At 36.3% G+C, this 24,517-nt stretch overlaps 3 protein-coding genes across 4 annotated transcripts; all 3 read left to right on the top strand.

The window, feature by feature from the left end:
• Positions 1 to 1,132: 1,132 nt before the first annotated feature.
• sgf29 (SAGA complex associated factor 29) lies at positions 1,133 to 4,862 on the top strand. The gene is made up of 10 exons (XM_056239819.1): positions 1,133 to 1,317; positions 1,609 to 1,688; positions 1,803 to 1,878; positions 2,044 to 2,116; positions 2,840 to 2,904; positions 2,993 to 3,122; positions 3,251 to 3,397; positions 3,511 to 3,546; positions 4,111 to 4,273; positions 4,481 to 4,862. Exons 2-10 carry the CDS (start codon positions 1,614 to 1,616, stop codon positions 4,595 to 4,597), a joined length of 882 nt encoding a protein of 293 aa, XP_056095794.1. The 5' UTR covers positions 1,133 to 1,317; positions 1,609 to 1,613; the 3' UTR covers positions 4,598 to 4,862.
• A 458-nt stretch (positions 4,863 to 5,320) lies between these two features.
• Positions 5,321 to 9,127, top strand: nfatc2ip (nuclear factor of activated T cells 2 interacting protein). Its single transcript, XM_056239818.1, has 9 exons — positions 5,321 to 5,362; positions 5,958 to 6,086; positions 6,247 to 6,301; positions 6,933 to 7,044; positions 7,556 to 7,639; positions 7,871 to 8,123; positions 8,274 to 8,418; positions 8,581 to 8,690; positions 8,804 to 9,127. The coding sequence occupies exons 1-9, from the start codon at positions 5,330 to 5,332 to the stop codon at positions 8,963 to 8,965; spliced, it is 1,083 nt and encodes a 360-aa protein (XP_056095793.1). The 5' UTR covers positions 5,321 to 5,329; the 3' UTR covers positions 8,966 to 9,127.
• A 1,121-nt stretch (positions 9,128 to 10,248) lies between these two features.
• Positions 10,249 to 23,171, top strand: spns1 (SPNS lysolipid transporter 1, lysophospholipid). 2 transcript variants are annotated; one of them, XM_056239816.1, is made up of 13 exons: positions 10,249 to 10,488; positions 11,882 to 12,088; positions 13,036 to 13,101; positions 13,198 to 13,334; positions 13,529 to 13,680; positions 17,627 to 17,693; positions 17,881 to 18,023; positions 19,491 to 19,643; positions 19,847 to 20,036; positions 20,201 to 20,266; positions 20,725 to 20,823; positions 20,907 to 21,075; positions 22,677 to 23,171. In XM_056239816.1, exons 2-13 carry the CDS (start codon positions 11,884 to 11,886, stop codon positions 22,745 to 22,747), a joined length of 1,518 nt encoding a protein of 505 aa, XP_056095791.1. In that variant the 5' UTR covers positions 10,249 to 10,488; positions 11,882 to 11,883; the 3' UTR covers positions 22,748 to 23,171. The 2 variants fall into 2 exon arrangements, with proteins under 2 accessions (XP_056095791.1, XP_056095790.1); XM_056239815.1 differs by having other exon boundaries at positions 11,879 to 12,088; positions 22,677 to 23,170.
• Positions 23,172 to 24,517: the final 1,346 nt, after the last annotated feature.

The following is a 24,517-nucleotide window of genomic DNA, read 5'->3' as shown; positions in this document are numbered from 1 at the left end:
TAGTACACATTCTTTTCTTTCCCTTCCCCTATTTGCCTTGCACTGTTTGCCTTGGCTCTCAAATTAATATCATGTGAGAGTGCAGCGTGCTGTACAGTAAATATTTACAAAGTTATTGGCTGAGCCAACATGCATTCGACAACATAACAAATTTCTTCTTTCTTCTTGCCAGACCAGGATTTGAGTGCTAGATAAACCACCACTTATCGCCGTCTGTCTGTTTTGTTTTTCACCCTCCCCTCAAAGTGTCTCTGTTGAAAATTAACTCCATATTATCTCATCGTTCACAGCCTTTGGACAGAGTAAAGAGCAGGTCAGACATATTAGGGCTTATTACTTTCTGAATGATTTGTCTCTTTCATTTAATCTTTAACGGTTGCCCCCCCCCCCCCCCCCCATATGGTCTCATATGTGACATGTGTTGTAACTCTTTCTGTCCTCACTCTCTCATGATGGCTTTTTTCAAAGTTGGTTTAAGTATTAAACATAAATAGCACCAGCTAAAGTGTGTAAAATAAAACATTATGGCAATATAATAATATGGCAATATATGGCAACATTCATATTTTAAAACTAAATGTTAATACAAAAAAATTAAGCAATATTTTAAAATTAAGAACAACCCCAAAGACAACCTAATCAAAATCAACCTAAGTGAACATTCTACATCTAAACATAACCCTATCTAGCCAAAAATATGTAAGGTTAATGTGGTGATAGTGATGATAATTATGAAGATTACTCGTGATGCTCTTTTGTTGCACATATTATCTTTAGGCTAATGTGCCCAAAATGCACGATAGTGGCAATATATTGAAGTAACAGTATATAATTAACAATTGATAGTTGTTATTTATCTCTCTAAGGACTAGTTTCACAGACAGGGTTTAGATTAAGCCTGGGTTAGGCCTTCAATTTGGGCATTTAAGCAGCTTTTATAAATGTGCCTTAGTAAAAAAAAATATTACTGGTGTCCATCTTGAGATAAAACAATGGCACTGGCATATTTTAAGATAATGCCAATGCAAGATGCGTTCAGTCGAAAAATCTCAAACATGAATTTGATGACTGGTCCCCACTCCCCACCCAGTGGTTCTTTTTCAATAAGGCGTTTTGAAAACATGCCACGAAGTTTGTCCCCTCAATGTGTCCGTACGAGGCCTAGCTACAGAGCTATCCAATCAATGCAAAGCGAAAACAAATCCTAAAATTCGTTGAGGAAACCAAAACTATAATAAATCAATGTTTTTTTATCATAGTTCGTGTACTTATACACAAGGTGAATCTGGAGAGCATCGCGAAACTGTGTGTTTGAAGGTGAGATTCACGCTTTTCTTGCTTATCTGTGTGCGCGCGGAGGGTGTGATCTGAGATCCATCCAGTTCATGGCGCTCTATTATGTATGTAGATTTTAGATTAATAAAAAATCACGTAAACCTAAATGCATTATTATTAGAATCAATGCATTATAGCAACATTATCTTTGCTTTGTTGTATGTGCGCGGTGGTGCTGTTTAAGGTTTAAACTGCAAAGTGGAACATAATTAAATGGGGTCAAAACACATAAACGCATAGATTATATAACTGGAATAACTTTTTTTCTTGCAGATACAATGGCTTTAGTTTCAGCAGACACCAAAATCGCAGAGTTGTTGAATGAGCTGCATCAGCTTATAAAGCAAACTCAGGTGAGCACTACTCTGTTTCTCATGCATGATCACTGTAGTTTGGGTTTATATGCCTCGGGAAACACCCCGTACCTTCACACAGTGTTTATACACTAATCTCTCTTAAATACACAGGAAGAGCGATCAAGAAGTGAGCACAACCTTCTCAACATCCAGAAAACACATGAAAGGATGCAGACAGAAAATAAGAGTAAGACATGATTTCCTATTGCATTGTCTACAATCAGAACTTTTTCAAGCGATAAAGCATGTTATTATTTTCAAACTGGATCTCTCTCATATTTATATATTTGAATTTTATTTCTTGTCTGATATTTCTGTTCCATACTAAAACTGTTATTATCTTTCTCCTAAGCTTCTCCATATTATAGGACAAAGCTGAGGGGTCTTTACACTACAGCTAAAGCTGATGCTGAGGCTGAATGTGGGTAAGGCTGAGGCTGAAAACGACTGTTGCTGCATTTGGTTTCCCTTGCAGCACCACTTTACTTTAATGCAAAGTATGCATTTTCACTGTGAGAAATATGTAATGACCACGAGATGATTTATCAGGTGATCTGTTCTTGACTTTATCTTTTTCTGTGTTGACTATTTGTTTTTCTTTTCATAAGAAACATCTTTAACATCTTGTGATTATATAGCCCCATCTTGTGGTAATTTTGCCCAAGGCTTTCAAATGTGTTGATTGCAAAGACAGACTTTTTTGAACATTTATTAACCCTATAAGCCTAGCCTACTTTATATTTGGTACTCACATTTCTAAAGACTCTAAACTATCAACATGATCAAAGCTTTGCTGAAGAACTGTTGTACACAATCTGCTACATGCATTTTACTGACACGTCTTTTTTGTTGTTGCTGTGAAATATTTACTGATTTTAATAAAGTATATGTAAGAATAACTATTATATTGTTAGTAATATGAACACTTACTGAACTTAAGCAACTTAGGTTTACTTAATTATTCATATTCCAAATTCTCATATTTCATACCTGCTGTATCAAATATGAAACTCAACACACACAAAAACAAATGCAATTTTTTGTTTGTTTTTCCCCCTAAAGGTTTAATAAACTGTTCTATAAAAAAATAAAAAAAAGTTTTTAATGTCAGGTGTAAATGATCAGATTTATCTGCATCCCTCCCACAGTATTCTTCACCGGGCACTTGACAAGATTGCTGAAATTAAATCTCTTTTGGAGGAAAGACGGATTGGTAAGTTTTGGATGTTAGTTTGTAAACTTGTGCATCTGCGTGCATTTGAACACTTGTGGAAGCTAATCGACCCCTTCTCTTTCTGCAGCTGCCAGGATGGCAGGAGTGTACAGTGACACCGACCCACCCAGGAAGACCATGCGCAGAGGTGTCCTGATGACCTTGTTACAACAGTCAGCCATGACCCTTCCTCTTTGGATTGGCAAACCTGGCGAGAGGTACCATTCAGTGTCTCCTGGTTTATCTCTTATGTTCCCTTCGTTTTAGAAATGGTCATTTATTCAGTGAATATTGAGTCAAAATGATTGTTACATTTCACTAATTCATACCTGTCTTTCCCCTTCAGTCCACCACCACTGTGTGGCGCTATACCAGCAAGCAGTGACTATGTGGCTAAGCAGGGGGACAAGGTGGCGGCACGTGTGAAGGCTGTGGATGGTGATGAACAGTGGATTCTTGCAGAGGTCGTCAGCTACAATCACTCCACTAACAAGTAATCATCTACCAGTTGATCTCCAGTTGATCTGTTTATTTATATTCACTTGTAGCTTTAAAACCTGATGGTGTGAAATGATAATGTAGCATCATGATGTTATCTTTTATCAGGTATGAAGTGGATGACATTGATGAAGAGGGTAAAGAGTAAGTACAATGCCATTTTTTAATAATATTCACCCACATCTAAATTGATACATTACTGTTCAAAAGTTTTGCTTTTAATCAGCAAGGACACATTAAATGTATCAAAAGTTACAGCAAAGACATTTATAACGTTAAGAAAGATTGCTATTTCCTATAAATTATGTTGTTTTGAGCTTTCTATTAATCTAAGAATCCTAAATTTTTTATAATGGCGTTCACAAAAAAAGCTGCACAACTTGGATAATAATAATAATAAATGTTTCTTGAGCAGCAAATAATAAGAATGATATTCTGAAGGATCATGTGACACTGAACACTAGAGTAATAATGCTGAAAATTCATTCAAATATATAGATATGTTTAAATTGTAATAATATTTCACAATATTACTGTTTTACTGTATTTTTGATCAAATAAATGCAGCCGCCTTTCAAAAAACATAAAAAAAATTAAACTGACCTCAAACGTTTGAACTGTAGTGTAATTCCAGGAGTGCTTTAAAACAAACTATGACCTGTTCGTTGTTCCTCTTTTTTTCCCTGTCTCATTTTCTCTTTTATTTAGGAGACACACGTTGAGTCGGAGAAGAATCATTCCTCTCCCACAGTGGAAAGCAAACCCAGAGTCCGACCCGGAAGCCCTGTTCAGTAAAGATCAGCTGGTGCTGGCCCTCTATCCACAGACCACTTGCTTTTACAGAGCTCTGATCCACACGCCGCCACATCGGGTGAGCGGAACAAGAATGAAAAGAGTTAAAAGAGTAACTGAGATGTTATCACGATTTCTAAAGATGCTTCTCTAAACCCTCATGGGATTAATGTTGATAGTCTCTTAGAATATTTCTTAACTTTATTATGGGTATTATGGCATCACTGTGTATGAGTAGAAGAAGAATAGATTCCATACGACATGACACGTCTCACTTCTTTTCCAGCCCCAGGATGACTACTCCGTGCTGTTTGAGGATACATCTTATGCAGATGGCTATTCTCCACCTCTCAACGTTGCTCAGAGATATGTAGTGGCCTGCAAAGAGAACAAAAAGAAGTGACAGAAATATAAAACAATGGGACATTATTTGCAAAAAGACCCTGCATGATTGTTGTGATTGAAAACAGGATATTGAGCATCAATTCTGTTTTTATGTGCTTTTCTCTCCTTTTTCTGTTACCATGTATATAGTGTTGGTATATTTTCTACTGCATCTTTTGTATTATGTTTTTTTGTGGATCTGGATACAAAGAGACCAACTGGAAGTGAATTGTGCTAAAAGTAATAAACCCTTTACATGTGAATGAAAGGCACACAAAATCTATTGTCTGTAATTTATAAAGGCAGAGTGATACATGTTTTTAAATTTTAAAAATAGATATTGAAAAGGGCTATAACACCACATACAGGTCCACACATTATACATTAACGTTTTTCATTAATGTTGAATATTGAGTTACATCCTTGTTCTTGTGGTGCATTACAGTTTTTGAAAATGAACATTACACCCCTCCTTCTAGAGTAGACCTTTTCTCTAGTATCTTCATTCTATAATTCAATACTTCTAGTATTGTATTATAGAATGAAGCTGTTATTGTAATTAAGTAATTTCCGTCTCAAAATAAATAAATAAATCACCTTATCTTACAAAAATTTTAATATTCACATTAATAAAAGAATCAAGCGTTTAAATGGGTGAGAGTGAAGACTTCTCAATGGAGTAAAGTACGCAGTTAGTAACCCAGGCTTTGTTCTGTGACGTCACGCCGACTCGCCTAGTGCGCGCACGGGAATGAGCGCGCAGAAGCGGACTATGGCTGAAATGGTAAGATCTTTTGTATAACATTTATTCAGGATTAAGTTTAAAGAGTTACTGCTACTCTGTACATGTTACATGGACACGACGTTTGAAGAGTTCTTGTCAGAAAACTATCTGAATATGTAATCTATAACGTTAACTGCCCGTCGTGTTGTGCAATAGCACCGCTGGCTAATCAGTTGTCATATTGATTAATGTCCAACAACAACAACATAGAAAATGTAAACCACTTTCAAAGGTTTTATTCAAGTAAATGGTTAAGTTTTAGCCTCAAGTTTGCTGTACTCAGAGAAGTTACAACAACATTATATAGCACTGGTGGTTTCAGATTTTCATACGGTTATGTTTACATTCAAAACCCATAACTTAAATCAGCCTCATTTGGAGTTATTAATAATGATTTGGTCATGTAAACATTGTTTTATCCGGTTTACCGAACAGTTTCGACTGTAGCTGTTACTCAAGTCAGTGCAAAACAAACCAGTTTGTTATTTCGCTTGTTACGATTAGACAGTAACAGTTACCTAAATCTATTTTTACTGTTATAACTCCTATTGAAACCCAAAATGGGAAATATGTTGTCTTGTTCTGTCTATTCCAGGTATCAGACAGTGTCGGGGATAAGAGTGTTTCCATTTCAGAGTCAGACCCTTCAAAGCAACATCCTCCCAAACGCCGACGCATCATCGACGCCTCGTCCATCACAAACGTGCCTGTTTACTCCAACAAGGTGGGTGTATCTTGACTGCTTAACATCAAAGTCATTGATGGCTTGAAAAATATAGTTGATGACCTTTACCACGTTTTAAAATATGACTTATCTAGATGCATTGGAATGGATTGCAAGGGGCAAACAAAAGTGATTCAGATGTTATATTATTGTGTTTTAGGTTAACAGCTCCTTAAACCTGAAGCCAATAACCTTCAAAAACACCAGTCTCACAGGTATCAAAACTTTTGGACCACTGTTACCTCTGAGTAAATCACATTTTATACACTAACGATACATTTTTTGGGGGGTGAGTGCTTTTGAACTTTTTATGAATCAAAAAATCCTGAAAAAAAGTATCACTCTTTTCCTTTTTTTTTTTTTTTACAAATCAAGCAGCACAACTGTTTTCAGCAATGATATTGAAAGAAATGTTTCTTGAGCAGCAAATCATCATATTAGAATGATTTCTGAATGATCATGTGACACTGAAGACTGGAGTAATGATGCTGAAAATTCAGCTTTGTATCACAGGAATAAATTACATTTTAAAATATATTAAAATAAAAAAACAGTTATTTTAAATTGTAATAATATTTCACAATCACAATATTACTGTTTAACTGTATTTTTTGTTTGAATAAATGCGGTGTTCATAAGATCATGATCATAAGAGACTGCTTTCAAAAACATAAAAATAATTGTACCAACCCCAAACTCTTGAATGGTCGTGTATATCTTGCCTTATATTTGCTTCCTGTGAGTGAAGGTTTCTCATTACTTGTATAATCTTTATTATAGATATTTATCATTTTGTTAGTAGGATTAATCCAATGGCATCCTCGCTGTTTTTATTTACCATACCAGATGAGGAAAAGGGTGGCCCTCTTTGGTCTCCTTCCCCACCCCGTGCAGTGAAACGGCCAATCAGCATTGATCTGAGTGGCTCAGAGGAGGAGCCAGAACAGAGTGAAGCTCAGTAAGTACACAGACTGACTTTAGTGTAGTGTCTTTAGTTAAGTTTCTCTTGGCATATAAAAAGTGAGTCATTATGCATGCACAAATAAATGTTATTTGTTTTTGTGACAGCTGCCTCAAAAATAGCATCTTGAAATCCAAATGAATGCCATGACGTAATTACCGTTATTTCGAGATGACAACATGGGACTTTTTACTTTGAGCTGTTCATGGAATCGGAATTATGCCTTTCTATGGCAAACGCCTAATAAATAAATGTGTATATACAACATATAACGCCTAAATGAATGCAGCGGTCACATGGTACAAGTTGGAGCTCTCCGATAATTCCCAGGTTATAATTACGAGTTCTATGAGGACGTAAATGCGTCTTACATGTTGGAAACTCGTAATTACAGTAATTATTACCACATGGGGTGAACGCACCTATAGCCAGGCCAGTTAATCAGCTGATTGATTAGCCTACTCAAGGCTGTGTCCTTTCATCTAACCATCACCTTCCTTACCTTTAGAGAAATTCTTCGTTCTCCCTCTCCACCCCCACCACCATGTAGTCCACCAGTGAAACAGAGCAGACGAGCAAACCAAAAAATACGGTGAGTGACATCATCAGTGAAGAAAAATACATACTTGTCCTGATCTCTCTTTTAGCGTGATGTTCTTTTCTTATGCAAAATGTAGTGTTTTAATTCTGTCATGACACTCAATAATTACCTTTCAAGGAGGATACAGAAATGGATAACTATATTAGAAGTAATGAAATGAACCGCTAGTAAGGCCAGAGAGGTTTGACATTCTCTTGTTCTCTTTCTCCATCTCGGTCCCAGAGAAATCAACAGGAAACTGGATGCGATCGGCTCCCTTGTGTGTCTGTCCCCTGAGCCTCGAGAACCTGTCATTGAATACAGAAACTCTCCATCTCCTGTGAATGACTATGATGATGATGATGACATCATCATCATTTCTTCTGACAGCAAACAGAAAAGACGTCCCCTGAATACTGAGGGCAGAGACTCTGCGCGAGAAATTTCACTAAAATTCCGCTGCCGAACAGAGTTGTACAAAATCCCAATACTCTCTGTAAGTGGAATAAACGCGTTTTTTAAGGCACATTTGTTTGGTATAAAAAAAATGTATATGAATACATTTACCTTTTTATTTAAGCTGGCAAATGAATGTTTTTAAATTTGACTTGGACTGTCATTAAATAAATGTGTCTTTCGATTGCAGACGGCTCCTTTGAGTAAAGCTGTGGAACAGCTGGCCATCAAACTCAATGTCACAAGCAGCCAAATTCTGTTATTAAAGAAAGATATAGATCTCCCTATTCACTCATCTGTCAGTGAGCTGGGTCTCGGCATAGCTGACATTATAGGTAATAGAAAACAGTGGGAATTTTGAGCTGAATTCGTTAGCATGCATCACAGTGCATTTATTCCATTGTTTTTGAATGGATCTTTTTAATTGGAAACATTCTATAAATGACACTTCCTGAAACCTTCATGCAAATCCTTTTTGTACCTTCTGTCTCTTCCAGATTGTGTAGTAACAGAGAATAAACAAGAAGTGAGGGACAAACGTAATCTTATTACTTTGCGACTGCAAGGCAAAGAGAAAGCGTCTGTGCAGGAGTATTCCTTACAAAAGGTCTGTACTGTATGTCTTTTTGGATGTTCTTCTTGTGCCTTTGTGCAACTTGTGTTTTTGTGAAGGACATTTAGTGCTCAATTGTCATTGTACTTTTTTTATTTTTTATTAAGAATGCTCCTCTAGGGTCCATCCTGTCTCAGTATGTCTCTGGTATGGCTGCCAGTGCTAGACGGAGGGCTAAATTTCTCTTTGATGGGTCAAGGGTCACACATGATCAGACTCCAGCTGACCTGGACATGGAGGACGGTGACGTCATTGAAGTCTGGGTCTGAACGACGGACACTATTGATGTTGTTGGGAGTTCTGTACTTTTTCAACACCATGTTCTGTATGCAAGGAGGAAGAAAAGGATTTGTAAAGGATGTCTGACATTTGTTTAAACCAGGGGTAGGCAACGTCGGTCCTGGAGAGCCACTGTCCTGCAGAGTTTAGCTCCGACCCTGAAAAAACTCACCTGCCTATAGCCTTATTGACTAGCTGGTTCAGGTGTGTTTGATAAGGGTTGGAGCTAAACTCTGCAGGACAGTGGCTCTCCAGGACCGACGTTGCCTACCCCTGGTTTAGACCTTTATCACTTGTGCTGAAAAACAGACCACAGACAAGATTGACTTACATTTGACTTATGTTTGAGGACATGCAAAAACAATATAAAATCCGTTTTACATTGTGTATATACACCAGATTTATTTAAAATTGAATTTTTTGATAAAAAAATAATTATTGAATGGAATATAATAAAATGACAAATTTGTAAGATGTTTTTTTGTATGCAGTACTTGTGTCACTAGAATTGGCTTTTAGGGGCATTTTCCTTTTATGAGAGCATACTATTAAAATCTAGATAAAAAAATTATAAAACAATATCGCACTCATTTATGTTAAATAATTAAATTGAATTAATCATTTGAAAGAAATTATCGACGAACAATTATAGATGTTACCTATAAAAATCAAATGCAAAAGTAGCTGTAAGTAGGCCAACATTCGCCTCTGAGTTAAGGAATATATCAATTATTTGATGAGTAAATTTAGGAATTAACAATTCAATCAATACCCTGATATGTTGGGTATTTTGTCACTTTACAGAGACTTTTCTGACCCAGCAACAACCTATATTAAATGCAGCAAATATTAGCTTCACACATTTATGTAAACCAATGTTATCTCGGGTCATTGATCAGCTGCTTTACATTAGTTTGTGATGATAAAGCACCAGCATTCATCAGCACAAAAAGTAGAGACTACCGAAATACTCAGATTCACTAGTGATTTTGTTTACATCTTTTGTCTTAAAAGTAAATTGCATAAAGAGCGGAAGAAAAGGTTTAAACAAAAAATTTTTTTTTAAAGATGCCGTACCATCATTAATTCACAGTCACAGAATTACAAATACATAAAATGAATTAAAGTGCTAGTTACGTGCACACATCAGAATATCCTTATCACTTAGGGTTTTAAATCGTATTTATTTTTAATCTTTTCAAAATAGTGCAGTGAGTGAGGGTGAAAATGACGTTTTGGCAGCAGCTGTCGGGGGGGGAGCGCTCACATGACTGTGCAGCGGAAGTACTGCGTCATTCCAACATGGCGTCGCACTGAGCTTGTGGATCAGAAACTGAACTGTTAGTCGGTCAGCTGCACGCAGTTCGCTTCGAGACTCTCCACTGCAATTCAAAAATGTTCACACAGGAGATAAGGTAAAGATCCTGAAACGTCACTACAAGCCAGAGGGAGCCCGGCAGCGTCCAGAAGAAGAACTTTGAAGACACCTCTGACGTCGCTTTGCATTTTCCAGGTAAACAACACTGTATACCGATCAGTAAACAGTCTCGGATAGATCAGATGGGAGACAGTTTATATCGCTCTTTTATATATGTTTTTTGATTTACTTGTGTCTGTCAACAATGTTAAATGAAAGGTTGTTCCTTATTTTTGTAATTGAATGTTTTGCTTTTCCAATGTTGTGTTTTTTAACGAATAAACCGTTTTCTGTGCCTTTTCCAAAATAACCACATGAAATACCGCGCTTTGTGTGTGTTTTTGCTGCTGTTATTGGACTATGTTGCTTAATCATCATCATGTCTGTACATAGACTAGTATTGGTCAACACCAGGCATCAGATATCATCAGTCAGCAAAAAAAAACGGTCCAGTTTTACTTTGATTCAGCTGACAATCTGCTGAAAGTAGATAAAGATTCTTCTGACACGTTATCCCACATAAATTATTTAGCTTTGGGCACTGATTTTAATCTATTTACTGTTTTAAACAAACCTAAACATATATTATTGTTCATATATTATTTATCAAAATCGTGCACTAATGAAAATCTTTCTATGCCCATACAGTTTTCTTGCAGCGTTTTTTTTCTTCTCATCATTGTATTCACTCACATGACATTGTGGTGAGATTAATTTGCATCACGAGCTTGTGCCTACTTCCCTCTCCATGTGTCTTCCTAATACATCTAAACTACACTCCTGACAAACTAGATTATAAATATAAATCATGATGACTTCTGTCCCAGTGGAATCTATTCTAGTAAAATGGCTTTAGGGCTTTAAACAAAGAGCTCTTTCAGTATTCATCCTTGTCTTGCTTGTTGTCTATATTTTAAATGGATTATCTCACACAAAAGTAACAGTGGGGATCAAAAGTTTAAGTCCACGTTTAAAAACTTGGTTTAAAATGTAATTTAAACCCTGAAATAAATCATTATGGAATTTTGTAATACAATAAGGTAATACAAATTTTCAGACAATGAAAAAAAAAAAGATTTGTACCATTTATGGTCACTTATCAAATACGCTATTTTAATGTCACAGCAACTTTTCATTCACATATTTTTGCTAATATAATTTATGGAAAAGCTTTTTTTTTTTTTTTTTAAATACAAATTATAAGCATTTTCATCATTCTCATGTTGAGGTTGAGATTAGAATGTGATCAATAATCTTTGTGTGTAATCGGTAGTAGACTTTGGTCTTTTTTTGCTCTTGAGCATTTAACACTGTAGGCTAATGTCAATGGTTTTACTTCCCGTTAGGATGTGATTGTGGTAGACCAAACCATCCATGTTCTAAGGAAGTTTTTTTTATTTGTATTTATGCAGTATTATTGCCAAGACTTTGATTTGTACTGGCACTTTAACTTTTTGTCATCTTTATACATGTATTTTTTCTCCAGCAGTGATGTCACGGACAGATGTTGCGGACACCACACCCTTCTTCTCAGATTATAATGAGGAGGAGGTGCCGGCTGAAAATGGGGTGGGTTCACCTCAGCCCGAGGAGGAGGAGCCTGCCAGTGGAGTGTCTGATAAGAGAGCTACATTGACTGTGATTGTACTCTGCTACATCAACCTGCTGAACTATATGGACAGATTCACTGTGGCAGGTAACCAGTGCTGTTAGATTTCAGCTCATCAGTGCTGCCAGACAATGCTGGCCTCCTTTTCATCCAGATCAAATGCACAAGACAAAGACACAAATCACCAATACCCATAAACGGCATGATAATGTGCTTTATGTTCATGGTATAAGATTATTCTAGTCTGGATTGTTCTTTTTGAATCACTTGTAAATCACATCACTAATTCTGAAAATTCATATTCCGTTTTTTATGTGTTGTTTCTAATGCAGTGTTATTTTAGTATTTTTTATAAACTATTATAGTATTTATACAGTTTTCGAATTAGATTTTATTTTAATTTAAGTTTTAGCCATTTCGTTAAGTAATTGTGGCATTTTGTTAATATTTCTGTTTAGTTTTAATTTATTTTTATTTCAGTTTTAGTCATTTTAATACTTAAAGTTAAAGCTATTTGCCTTGGCAACATTTCTTATTTTCGTTTTAAGTTTAAGTTGATCATCTAATATTCGTTTGCAGTCGTGCAAATAAGTTGTTTAGGTTTGGGGAACTAATTTTCATTTATTGATATGCAGAATATTCTTAATTACTGTATTAATCAAACGTTCATATATTATTGATCAAAATAATCGTGCACACATGTAATTAAATGCCAATAGTGTAAGTTTTTTTATTGCAACTTTTCTCCCTTTCTTCATCACTGTATTTACATTATTACATGATTATTTTGTTTTAGCTTTATTTCCATAAATGAAAATGATTTTAATAGTTTTAGTTAACAATAACAACACTGCTCTTTTGAGGTTAAGTAATAGTAATAAAATAGCAAAAGTAGAGCAAAAGGAGATTTCTTGTTGGTTGCCAATGTTTGATTTGTAAATAACTCTAGAAAGATTTAAAAACATATAATGTGCAACAGCATATTAATTGGTAAGTATTAAAGCTGTGATAACAATAAACTTCCTCTCTTTCAGGTGTACTTCCAGACATTGAGCGTTTCTTCGGCATTAGTGATGGAAAATCAGGGCTACTTCAGACAGGTGAGCAGATTCATACCATGTAAAATTCGTTTTATTATTAATTATTTAATTATTCAATTGTTCATTCACTTTGTTCGATTCTTTATTGCCCTTAAGTCTTCATCTGCAGCTACATGTTCTTGGCTCCTGTGTTTGGATACCTGGGTGACAGGTACAACAGGAAGTTGATCATGAGTGTTGGTATTTTCTTCTGGTGTCTAGTGACACTTGCCAGCTCCTTCATTGACAAAGAAGTAAGTCCTACACAAAACATTTTAGGCTTTCCAGATGCCTAAGGGTTAAACCTCACTCTTATATTTGAATACCATTTTACTCAAAGACAAAGCAATAGCTTTCAGTCTCTGATTCGGTGTCTCATATACTGAAGTGTATTTATGTTTTAAAGTGTGATTTGTAGAGTAAACTAATAGAATAAATCCTCTCTCAGCATTTCTGGGCGTTGTTGTTGACTCGAGGGCTAGTGGGTGTTGGAGAGGCCAGTTACTCCACCATTGCTCCCACCATCATCGCTGATCTGTTTGTCAAAGAGAAGAGGACCAACATGCTGTCCTTGTTCTACTTTGCAATCCCAGTGGGAAGGTGGGACCACACACACACACACACACACACACACACACACACACACACACACACACACAGAGAGAGAGAGAACTGCCAGTCAAAAAACTGGTATTTAGGTTATTCACACTTTAGCTCTACAGGGGTCCAGACTAACTTTTTGCCTTGGTTGCACTGGTGCGCCTAACTTTTTTATTTAGGTGCACCAGCACAAAACTTAGGTGCACTCAAATTTTTCCTCGTCTCGCGTCACCTTTAACGCCACAATTTCAAGGTCACCTTTTTATCACGCTCCATATATTCATATATATTATGTTAAATGCTTTTAAACAAGAATAAGGTGTAGGGTTTTTTTTGTGTTTTTTTTTAAGCACAATTATACTGTATATAAAAATATAAATCTTAAAAAAAAAAAAAAAATTAAAGTGCTGTTTTTACATTGTTCAAGTTAGGGCAGGGTATTGACACAAATTTCACAATTCGATTCAATATTGATTATTTTGGATATCAGGTATAATACATGGCAAATTTTCTCAAGAAAAACAAATCTCAACTAATGCTGTAAACTGGGAGTCAGTTGTAGCCCACTATGCTTCATTAGCCTACTATAATATTGAAGGTGAAAATTACCTGATTTGTACACAAATACTTAAATTACACTTTTATTTTTTTTTATAATAATAAAGTTATATGAAATATTAACATTTAAATGGTGGCTGCATAAAAACTTGCCAGATTTTTTTCAAACAACATGCATTAAATATTGAAAAACATTAAAAATTATAATGATTATAGAAATTATAACATTAAAAATTATACATTTTTCTAGCTAGCTAACATTTTATGGGCACTGACTGGATATGTTTTTTTTTTTTAGGTAATTGTGACGTTACATTACATTGTTTACAATTGTTTTACTGACGTCTTTCCACGGTTGAAACACTGATTGAGCGATTCCATGCGAAAGATATGGATTTTGATAAGTTGTACTCTATCTTTTAACACACTTTCAGATGCTCCTTCATGTTTATTTCGTGCTGTAACTGGTATTATTAAGGCAGAAGAGGAGATCATGTGCGCTCCGTGCTGCTGCTTCTCTTGAGCTGAGCTGAGCGATCTCACGCCATAGCGCCAAAACATGTTTTTGAATTCCGTAAGAAAATGGACCTAATTTGAAATCTGAGACTTTGTTTCATATCAATAGTAACAAAGCACAAAGATTATTGTGATTTATTGGATGGGATGCGCACTACAATGTTCCATTCATTCATCAACTGAAAACAGCATAGCCCAACGGTTCGTAAAAATCAATGAGAATCGATTAAAATCGAGAAATCGATATTTTTTACCTAGTTCAAGTAGCCTACATTTTTAAAAGTTTCTTCGTCGTCTGTTTTCCTGCGTTTATTTAGCTGATTCTCTGATGCTCAGGTGACAGGTCGCAATTTATTTCAATCACACAGCCAGCACGGAGCATTTTAGTCCTACAGGAATATCTAAACCACAGCCAATCAGAGGCAAAGGCCCGCCCAATCTCTATCTCTGATTGGTTTAGACCACGATATGATCCAACCATGCGTGCAAGGAGAACAAAAGACTCGTTTGTGGAGAGGCAGCGGATGCGATCATGTGAGAACGTTAGGTGCACTGGTGCGACCTAGAAAAAATTCTTGTCGCACTCTTACAAATTTTGGTCGCATATGCGACCAAATTGGTCGCACTCTAGAGCCCTGCTCTATGCACATTCTCCGCATGGTTGCATTCTCACACTCTGTCACATACAGTTGCATTATCAGTTTTATTTCACACCAGGAAATTAAGTTGCATTTGTAAGTTTCCAGGCTGCTACAGTTGAGCACTTCTAAGGGCAAATGAGTCACTGGATTTGTTAAAGTCCCTGTAAAGGCAATTAAAAAAAAAAATTCTAAACACATTATAAATGTTAGAAATGTATTGCTAAAACATATTACAAAGACTGTGAACTGTGAAGTACTGAATTGTGGAGTTAGACCGTTAACCCTTGTGTTATGTTGCGGGTCAATTTGACCCGTTTCGATTTTCAAGTTGTTGGAAATACTGGTTAACCTTTGTTTTTTTTCTTGATATTTTGTGACTTTTTCTCATTTGTCATGATGAACATGCATGCAAAGTTTCAACATGCTGATGTGTTTCGACATATACAAACAAAATTACTGTTACGTTTGTGATGTTCGCGGGTCAATTTGACCCTCATAGACAGCCATTCAAAAGCAACTGTACAGACACAAAATAAAAACATTTATTTTCTGTATGTCAGAGCACTTCAACTCCAGTTCTAACGTGCAAGTGCATCTAAAAGTGCTCTAACCCTAACCAAACACACTTGAAAAAGATAAAATTACAGTGTTCAGAATTATTTGCAAATTACAGATGAAAATCTTTGTCAGACACAGATAGTAAAATAAGCTCTCATTTCAATATTCAAAATATCTAAAATACCTAGCTTTTAACCAAAACTTTTATGTAGGATTTTCAAAGGCAGCTTCACAGAGCCAAAAAATAAATAAAAAACATTTATTTGATGTATGATTTTGTTATGTTTGGTTTCTCACTTCCCTGTGAGTGAATAATGAAACTAGGACAAAAGGTCTTAGGAAACTAGGGAAAGTTAACTTAGGAAAATGAAAAATTTTCATTATACAGCATTTTTTTTTCTCGTTCAGTTATGATGTTCAAAGCATAAAATGTAAAAAAAAAAAAGGGAAAAAAATATATGCAAAAAAAAATCAGTATACTGTTTATTTTCCAATTTTGTCAAAACAAAACTGTTTTAAAAACATTTTCATAAATCATATTTTCAGATATAATGTTTTTGTAATGTTTGACAAATGCTGATATTAAAAGTTTACAGTTTGTATCTAAATCTTTGTTGTTTTATATATAGTGTGATTTTTGAGGAATTGTATTGAATCCAATTAGGGTCAATTTGACCCGGTCCATAAAGGGAGTACACAGAAATCGAACAGAACACAAGGGTTAAACAGTTTTTCACCATTCATATTTTACGGATTTTTTGGCCGGGGCTAAAACAGGGCTCTGACGCACTGGAGCCCCTGAGCTCCTAGACACGCCCCTACTTGATGACGCACTGGAGCCACTGAGGCTGTCCGCTCCCTTAACAATATAGAGCACATTCACATCAGTTTTGCCGCTCAATCGTGAGTTACGGTCAGTACTATTAGTTACTACAGCAGCCTACAGTTTGCTAGCTAGCTATGCCTTCGTCACAGAAAAGCGTAGGCCTACTACCTGGATGCAATCACCGGATCACATACAAAACAGATCGGTGTCCTTATTTAAATTTCCGAAAAACGATTACATCAAAAAGAAGTGGATTAATTTTGTGAAGAGCCAACCTTGATGGAGAGCTGAGGATCACTGCCAAAACCCGCCTCTGTAAGTGATCATTTTACACGGGATAGTTCGGAGACAACTGGGATTTACTGATAATCCGTTGTTACTGGTGAATTGGGCCGAACCGACTATCTTCCGCCTCGGCATTCATCCTCCCGTCGCGCCGACAACTGGTGCCATCATCGGCAGTGCGTGCCGACCGTGCGAGCATCTATTCCGGCTGTAGAGTTGAGTGTGGTGACGGCAGCTTTCCCGCGAGTGGGCGTGGTTTCAGCGCAGCCAGCGGACACGCCCCCAGCGTTTGAGAGCAGAGAATACTGCTCATTTTTTCAAGATTTTGAAAGCTTATTTTATGTACTTGCTGGCTTTTTTTATCATTCAAATTTGGCAGGGTGACTAATAACACATTTTTCTGTGGTGTGACAAACTCAGAACACATACAAAATTTTGACTTTACAGGGACTTTAAATGTTGTGAGGATAATTAATGGGCATTTCCCTGCCAGCATAAGCTGCAGTGTGGACCAGACTTCATCCCAATTCTCATTCAAATCTTCTGGCTTTTCTTTTCTCAGTGGTCTGGGTTATATTGTGGGCTCAAAAGTGGATGAAATGGCTGGGGATTGGCACTGGGCTCTTCGGGTATGTCTGCAGCACCAAACCTTTCACTGTTTATCTGTCTATGGGTGGATTGCATAATACACGCTGCTTTCACCACAAAATCACACTTGGAGATAAAATATGATAACAATTCTTTGTAATTTTCTCCCACTTACTCTCATTTCCCTTTTTTTTTGTTTGCTTTTATTTGTTTGTTTCACTTTCTTAGGTGACCCCTGGTCTGGGGCTGTTGGCCGTGATCCTCTTGTTGTTTGTGGTTCAGGAACCGAAGCGCGGTGCTATCGAAGCTCGCCCGGAGCACACGCTGCACAGAACCAGTTGGCTTGTGGACATGAAAGCACTCTGCAGGAAGTGAGTCACTGAGAGCTCATGTTGCCTTTAAAGCATCATTTATAAGTCATGGCCTTTGCCTTAGATGTCACGCAGGGAATTTTTCAATATCTGATAATGCTGCTTGACCTGACTGAGGGTTTTTTCCTCAGCTATAAAGTAATTACTGCTGATACCACTGCAGCTAAGATATCTAATCGTGAGCAATCACAAGCAATTTTTAGCAAATTTCAGGGTAATTTTTATCATAAAGCTGTAGCTTAAGTATTGCTCTCGGTCAAGTCAAGTCTAGTCATCTTCATTTATATAGCGCTTTTACACAATGTAGATTGTTTCAAAGCAGCTTTACAGAGATAAACATACAATTTACGGTAACATTTTTGAATTATCATTTGTTATCAAATTAGGGGCCACTAAGACGACGGCGTTCTCTCTAAACAGACTTTAAACGCGAACCTGTGACCTGATGGCGTTCACATGCGCATTAAGAATTGATTCTATAGTTATATTCGTTTGAATATATGTGCGCAGGTTTGTAATTTCCCTACAAACCACGCCTAAACAAACTACTTGTCTTGCCTATACATTAGATAAAGAATTTTGTTTTATTTTATCACTTCGGGGTTCGTGAACCGGATTTTCAACAACGCTTTATCTGTAGAGTGGGAAAGGGATCCTCCATAGGGAGAGGATAGTTGACACTTCAGCACTGCATTGTCATCGGGTCCAGGCGAAGCTCCTTCGTCAGATCTGGATACGGCCTGGATCCGGCAGGCTGCGGGAAAACCTCGGGATAAACAAAGACACTAAAGTTAGCGTAGATGCCATTCTTCTTATGATGTAACGAGTACATCTGGATTTAAGGGAAGTGTTCCCAGTTCCGGCTGACCTAATCTATGCAGCCTAACATTGAATTATAGAAGTCTATAATGTATTATGTGTTTGCTAGGTCAAAGAGATGTGTTTTTAGTCTAGCTTTGAACTGACAGAGTGTGTCTGCTTCCCGGACAATGGTAGGAAGACTGTTCCAAAGTGCTAAACAGGAAAAGATCTACCGCCAGCAGTCGATTTTGATATTCTAGGTATTATCAACTGGCCGGAATTTTGAGATCGCAATAGACGTGAAGGACTATAATGCGTTAAGAGCTCGCTCAAGTACTGCGGAGCTAAACCATTTAGTGCTTTGTAAGTAATCAACAATATTTTAAAATGTATACGATGTTTAATAGGGAGCCAATGCAGTGACTGCCGTTGTTAGAAATGCATGTTTTTAAGAATGTTTCCATTTTTTTACCAATAGCCTGAAATTCAGTGGGGCCCAAAACAACATTGGACCCCATTGACTTTCATTGTGCGTACAAAAAAAACGCAGAAACATTTTTTTTTTATATTTCAGTTACACAGTGACTGCTTGTTTCTTTGCTGAACTAAATACCTTTTCCCATTTCCCTCTTGATTTTTGTTTTTGTTTTTTTGTTATTGTCTCAGTCCAAGTTTTATTTTGTCCACGTTTGGCTTCACTGCTGTGGCCTTTGTGACAGGATCACTGGCCCTGTGGGCCCCTGCCTTTTTATTCAGAGCAGGCGTCTTCATAGGAGAGAAGCAGCCGTGTTTAAAAATCCCCTGTGACAACTCTGACAGGTACCAGACCCTCATACACACAAACATCTCTCTCTATGACATTTGCACCGACTTTTGTTTTGTTTTTTTAATGTCTTTGTACTATTATGGTACTGTTATGACGTTACCATTTAGAGTACTGCGTTTGCACATGCTGTATTGTAAATATACTTCTGTTAAGAACATGCACTGGCAATGTTCTTCTAATCTCTTCTGCTCTGCAGTCTGATATTTGGCGGCATCACAGTTGTGTCGGGCATCCTGGGCGTAGCGAGTGGAGTGCAAGCCAGCAAGAAGCTGAGGACGAGAACCCCTCGAGCTGATCCACTAGTCTGTGCTGCAGGACTCCTCCTCTCTGCTCCCTTTCTCTATCTGTCCATCATGTTTGCCCAGGCTAGCACTGCAGCCACTTATGTAAGTCACTCATCTGACCTCTCCTTTGACCTGGTTTTATCTGAAAGCTTCTCTTTTTTTTTTTGTTCCAGGAAATGTTTTTTATTGACTTCAGTGCTGTTGTTGTATCTAGGGCAGTTTTATGCTGACCATAATGGTGGTTGACTATTTTATTTTCTCATCAGGTCTTTATTTTCCTGGGTGAGACATTCCTGTCTATGAATTGGGCCATTGTTGCAGATATCCTACTGGTGAGTTTCCCTTCCTCCCATTTAATCCACTATCAATTCTGAAAAATAATGAAAAGATGGTTTTATTTCATTATTCACCCTCATGTCTTTGCAAACTTGTATACTAGTTGTTGTTTTTTTGTATGAAACCCCAAATTAGACTTAATCAGTTATTGCCATTCAATGAATTCAAACTTTTAAAAATCAAAATGACAAAAAAGGCACCATAAATGTAGTTAATATCACTGGCACACTATATTCAAAGTCTTATAAAGTAGTGGAACCACAGAAGGACTTAAAATTATTTCATTATATATATATAAAAAAAAAAACATGATTAAAATGCTAAAAATACAACAACAAAAAATCAAGATGTAAACTTTTATTGCCCCATTAATAACTATTATTTTCCTTGAAATATGTGTGGAATAACATAAGGACTCTTTCTTGATGTCCTTATTTCTCTCTCTTTCTTTCAGTATGTTGTGATCCCTACACGTCGCTCCACCGCAGAAGCGTTTCAGATTGTACTCTCGCACTTGCTGGGCGACGCTATTAGCCCTTACCTCATAGGAGTGGTACGTCAATCTCACAAATGCACAGAAAAGTTCTGTTAGAAAGACATTTGAGGTTGCATGTGGTCTGTTTTTCCCCTATTAAGGTGTCAGACTCGATAAAGGAGTCGGACTCATACATGTGGGAGTTTCGTTCACTTCAGATGTCACTCCTGCTGTGCTCCTTCGTGGCTGTGGGGGGCGGAGCTTTCTTCCTTGCTACGGCCCTCTTCATTGAGAAAGACCGAGAACTGGCTGAGAACTACGTCCCCTCTGGTGAGTGATATCACTAATGACATCACAGTCTTCTCTTAGATTACAGGCCATTATTATTTCCAATGAATTTGCAATTTTCAGGATATATTCTTGTCCAAATCCAATTAGTTATTAATTTTAATTATTTTGTTTATTAATTTATTTATTCTGTGTATATATTTATAAATGTATTATTTATTTATTTTGTGTACTTGAATCGGCAATTATTAAATCATTAATAATCAACATTTAGGAAGCCATTTAAAAAAAAAACGAATATCTTAGTCTGAAAAACATGGATAATGGCTTCCAAAATTCACTACACAATAATGAGTCTGTGAAGTGAATGAAGGTCTATTATTTGATATTTCTATTTAAACATTTTGAACTTGTATATATTCATGAATGAGTGTAAACTCTATGAATGAAATGAGTGCAGCACGGTGCAGCTCTGTGCATCTCTTGACAAGAGTAATATCAACTGATACTGAATCATACTTTTTTTTTTTACTTCTATTTCTATTTAAATATTTTAAACCTTGTATGATATGATACATATGTTTGTTTGTCTGTCTCACTCTCTCCTGGAGCCGTCTTATAGCGGCGAATTATGTGACCTTAAACATAATGTTGTGGCAGTGGGGTTAGGGTTCTCAAAAGAACAGCAAAGCAAACGCACACCTTATGAGCTGCAAGTTAAAGGGAAAAAATAACTGCACACTCTCTTGAGCACATTTTATTACCAACGTTTCGGCACAACAAGTAGCCTTTGTCAAGGTATAAGGTTAGGATTAGCATTAGCTCAATAAAGCACCTACTATGGTCACAGAATTCGGCACAAAACCCGCTAGCGTTTTGTATACTTTATCATTTATTCAGATGTGCATTTGTATGCACAGTAAAAGTTATTTTAGCAATTTTGAACCACTGAATATTTTCTTTCAACTTTCATGTTCTCTAATCAGTTACTTTATCCTAGTAGTCCTTTCATTTGAGGTTGTGTATGACTGTCCTGAGTGACTTAACTCTGTACACAAAGTTCCTCTGGGGAAAAAAAAAAAGTATCCTTTTATTTAACAATTAGTTTTATTGTTTTAATTAGATGTCAGTTATCTGACATCAGCGGTATTTTAGTATAACTGAGATACTATTATTTTTATTACTATTATTATTATTATATTCAGATTTTCCATTTTAAGTTTCATTTAATTTGATTGAGTTTTTTGTATTTGTATTAGACTTTAAGTCTAGATTGTATTAATGTTTAAGTTATTCTAGTATTATACTAAATGAAAATGTATAGCTAAATGAGTAGTTATACTAAATAAAAATGAAAAAATGTTGTCTTGCCAACTAATGTTTATTTTATTTCACTTTTCTTTTTTAAAAAAAAAATGGTTTTAGTTAACTATAATTGACAGCACAAATGCAGTCCACAGACATCAAGCTTTAAATATTTTTTTTCCCTTTATTGTACAAAATACTGATTGGTTGTTTACTTTCAAGCCCATTTTTCCTTTATTTATTTATTTGTTATTATAATTCTTATTCCCATGCTGATTTTGCAGGGTCATTACAGGCACTTTAGAAATCTAATATACTGATGTCTCTTTGTTTTCCAGATGACGCACCAATTGTTGTTCCTAAGAGAGGCAGGTCCACTAAAGTGTCAGTGTCAAGTGTTTTAATTTGAGATGATGCAAGAATTTGGATGCTTTTCAACATGGGGAACAACATTCTGATTGGCTTTGGCAGACAGAGCCAGTGCCATCAGTAGCCAATCCTGGAGCAGTGTCAAACATGGAATCACTGATTGGACAATCTCCACAATATGGAGTTTTATAGTAATTTATTATGCTCATATTTTTTGTTTTTGTCTTTAACGCCAATATTGATTTTGGGAACATTATGAACTAACAAAAAATCAGGAACATCGTACTTGGAAGTCATGTGTGCCATCAACCATTCTGCCTTTCACCCGGAGAAGTCCTGTGGGAGGAGACAGAGGCACACATGGGACATGGAAAGAAGAGGTTATATTCTTCACCTTTAATTAAAACTCATCTAGCTGCGGTTTACATTTCGAGTGTAAAGTACCTTTTTTATTGGAGGGGACCTGAATTGATTTTTTCAAATCTCTCACTCTCAAAAGAACCGTTGCATTTGTTTTCATCAAAACTTGCAGATGTCTGTGATCTGCCTTTACAAACTTTCCACTTTCTTCTTGTTTTAATGTTTTCTTACATACTACATTTGAGCTGTCTGGGTCTTTTTAGGACGGACGAAGAAAACAAACACTAATGCTACCATGGCATGATTCAGATACTAATTAGCTTGATGATATTTTTTAAAATAATATTGTTACATATTTTTGTTGCAATGGCCTGGTTCATGGCATGTTTTAATGTGCCATTTTTACTGTAATTATTATTTTCTTTTCTTTTTTAAACGAAGTCAGTTTTTAGTGCATTCCTTCTGCTGTGGTTGTTTCCCAGGCGATACTTTTGACATCATTTACAAACTTGCTTGCTAATCTTGTTTTGTAACTTTTCTAAATATTAAATTAGAAATGTAATCTTATTTGTGTCTTTTTGAGTCTTTAAATCTGTTACTCTCTTTATTTCTACTTACAGCATATCTTAATAATGGCAAGTCTTTTTTAAAACTTCTTTATATCTTTCTCTCTGTCTCTTGCATGTTTGCGTTCTCTTTCTCTCTGCAGTGGCAACGATGACGATCATAAGGTTTTTCAGTTGCTGTGGTTTCCTGTTTGTAGGTGGGATATAGAGATGCAAGCCTGTTTGGTAAATTTGCTGTGAAAATTAGTCTCGTGAATGAATTATGAAAACCGAAGAGCCTGAATCGAAACATGCATTCTCCGTGCAGTGGAGCATTTGGTGGATGTTGTTGTGCATGTGAGAATATACTTGTACCTATATGTCATTCCCGTCAATTGTGTTTGTGTAGGCTACAAGAACACCACAAGAGTGGGAGGCAAGACTGAGAAATTATGACTCACTGTCCGCCATAAATGAGGCGCAGTTAACTCTTACGGCTCTACACAGACAGTTTTTAATTTGAAATGTTTAATTTGAATTTAAGACTCATTAATTTCTCATGAAACTGCAGGGGAAACACTTGTGTGTAACTTTATTGTGGAACATTATAAAGCATGACTATTGTCTTTTAAAATGACCAGTTATTATTATTATTTGACATTTAAAAACTTATGATTTTGTTCTAATGTGCTCAAATTCTCAGCCTAATGAATCTCGATCTTTTCAGTTTAAAAAGCACTTTTAATAATCTATGTTTGAAAACAGGTTTTACGGAAAATCAGGCCTTATTGACTTCGTCTTTTACCCATGCTCATTTAGTGGTCCGTGGACCGTGTTAAATGTTCTCTAACATCTGACAAATGATAACAATTAAGAAACTAGGAAAACTAAAACAAGCAATCAAA

The sequence above is a fragment of the Rhinichthys klamathensis genome, unplaced genomic scaffold, assembly GCF_029890125.1.
Source record: "Rhinichthys klamathensis goyatoka isolate OS25496 unplaced genomic scaffold, OSU_Roscu_1.1 h1tg000571l_1, whole genome shotgun sequence".
In the NCBI taxonomy this organism is placed as follows: domain Eukaryota; kingdom Metazoa; phylum Chordata; class Actinopteri; order Cypriniformes; family Leuciscidae; genus Rhinichthys; species Rhinichthys klamathensis.
The sequence above is the reverse complement of the archived record's forward strand: the minus strand, read 5'-3'. Positions and strand labels throughout refer to the sequence as shown.

Bases quoted from the DNA above. Each gene is read 5' to 3' on its own strand.
- sgf29 (XM_056239819.1), top strand. From the start codon at position 1,614: ATGGCTTTAGTTTCAGCAGACACCAAAATCGCAGAGTTGTTGAATGAG. The intron at 3,123-3,250 runs GTACCATTCAGT...TTTCCCCTTCAG, and splicing joins ATTGGCAAACCTGGCGAGAG to TCCACCACCACTGTGTGGCG. The intron at 4,274-4,480 runs GTGAGCGGAACA...CTTCTTTTCCAG, and splicing joins TCCACACGCCGCCACATCGG to CCCCAGGATGACTACTCCGT.
- nfatc2ip (XM_056239818.1), top strand. From the start codon at position 5,330: ATGAGCGCGCAGAAGCGGACTATGGCTGAAATG. The intron at 6,087-6,246 runs GTGGGTGTATCT...ATTGTGTTTTAG, and splicing joins TGCCTGTTTACTCCAACAAG to GTTAACAGCTCCTTAAACCT. The intron at 6,302-6,932 runs GTATCAAAACTT...TTACCATACCAG, and splicing joins CAAAAACACCAGTCTCACAG to ATGAGGAAAAGGGTGGCCCT.
- spns1 (XM_056239816.1), top strand. From the start codon at position 11,884: ATGTCACGGACAGATGTTGCGGACACCACACCCTTCTTCTCAGATTAT. The intron at 13,335-13,528 runs GTAAGTCCTACA...ATCCTCTCTCAG, and splicing joins GCTCCTTCATTGACAAAGAA to CATTTCTGGGCGTTGTTGTT. The intron at 20,267-20,724 runs GTGAGTTTCCCT...TCTTTCTTTCAG, and splicing joins TTGTTGCAGATATCCTACTG to TATGTTGTGATCCCTACACG.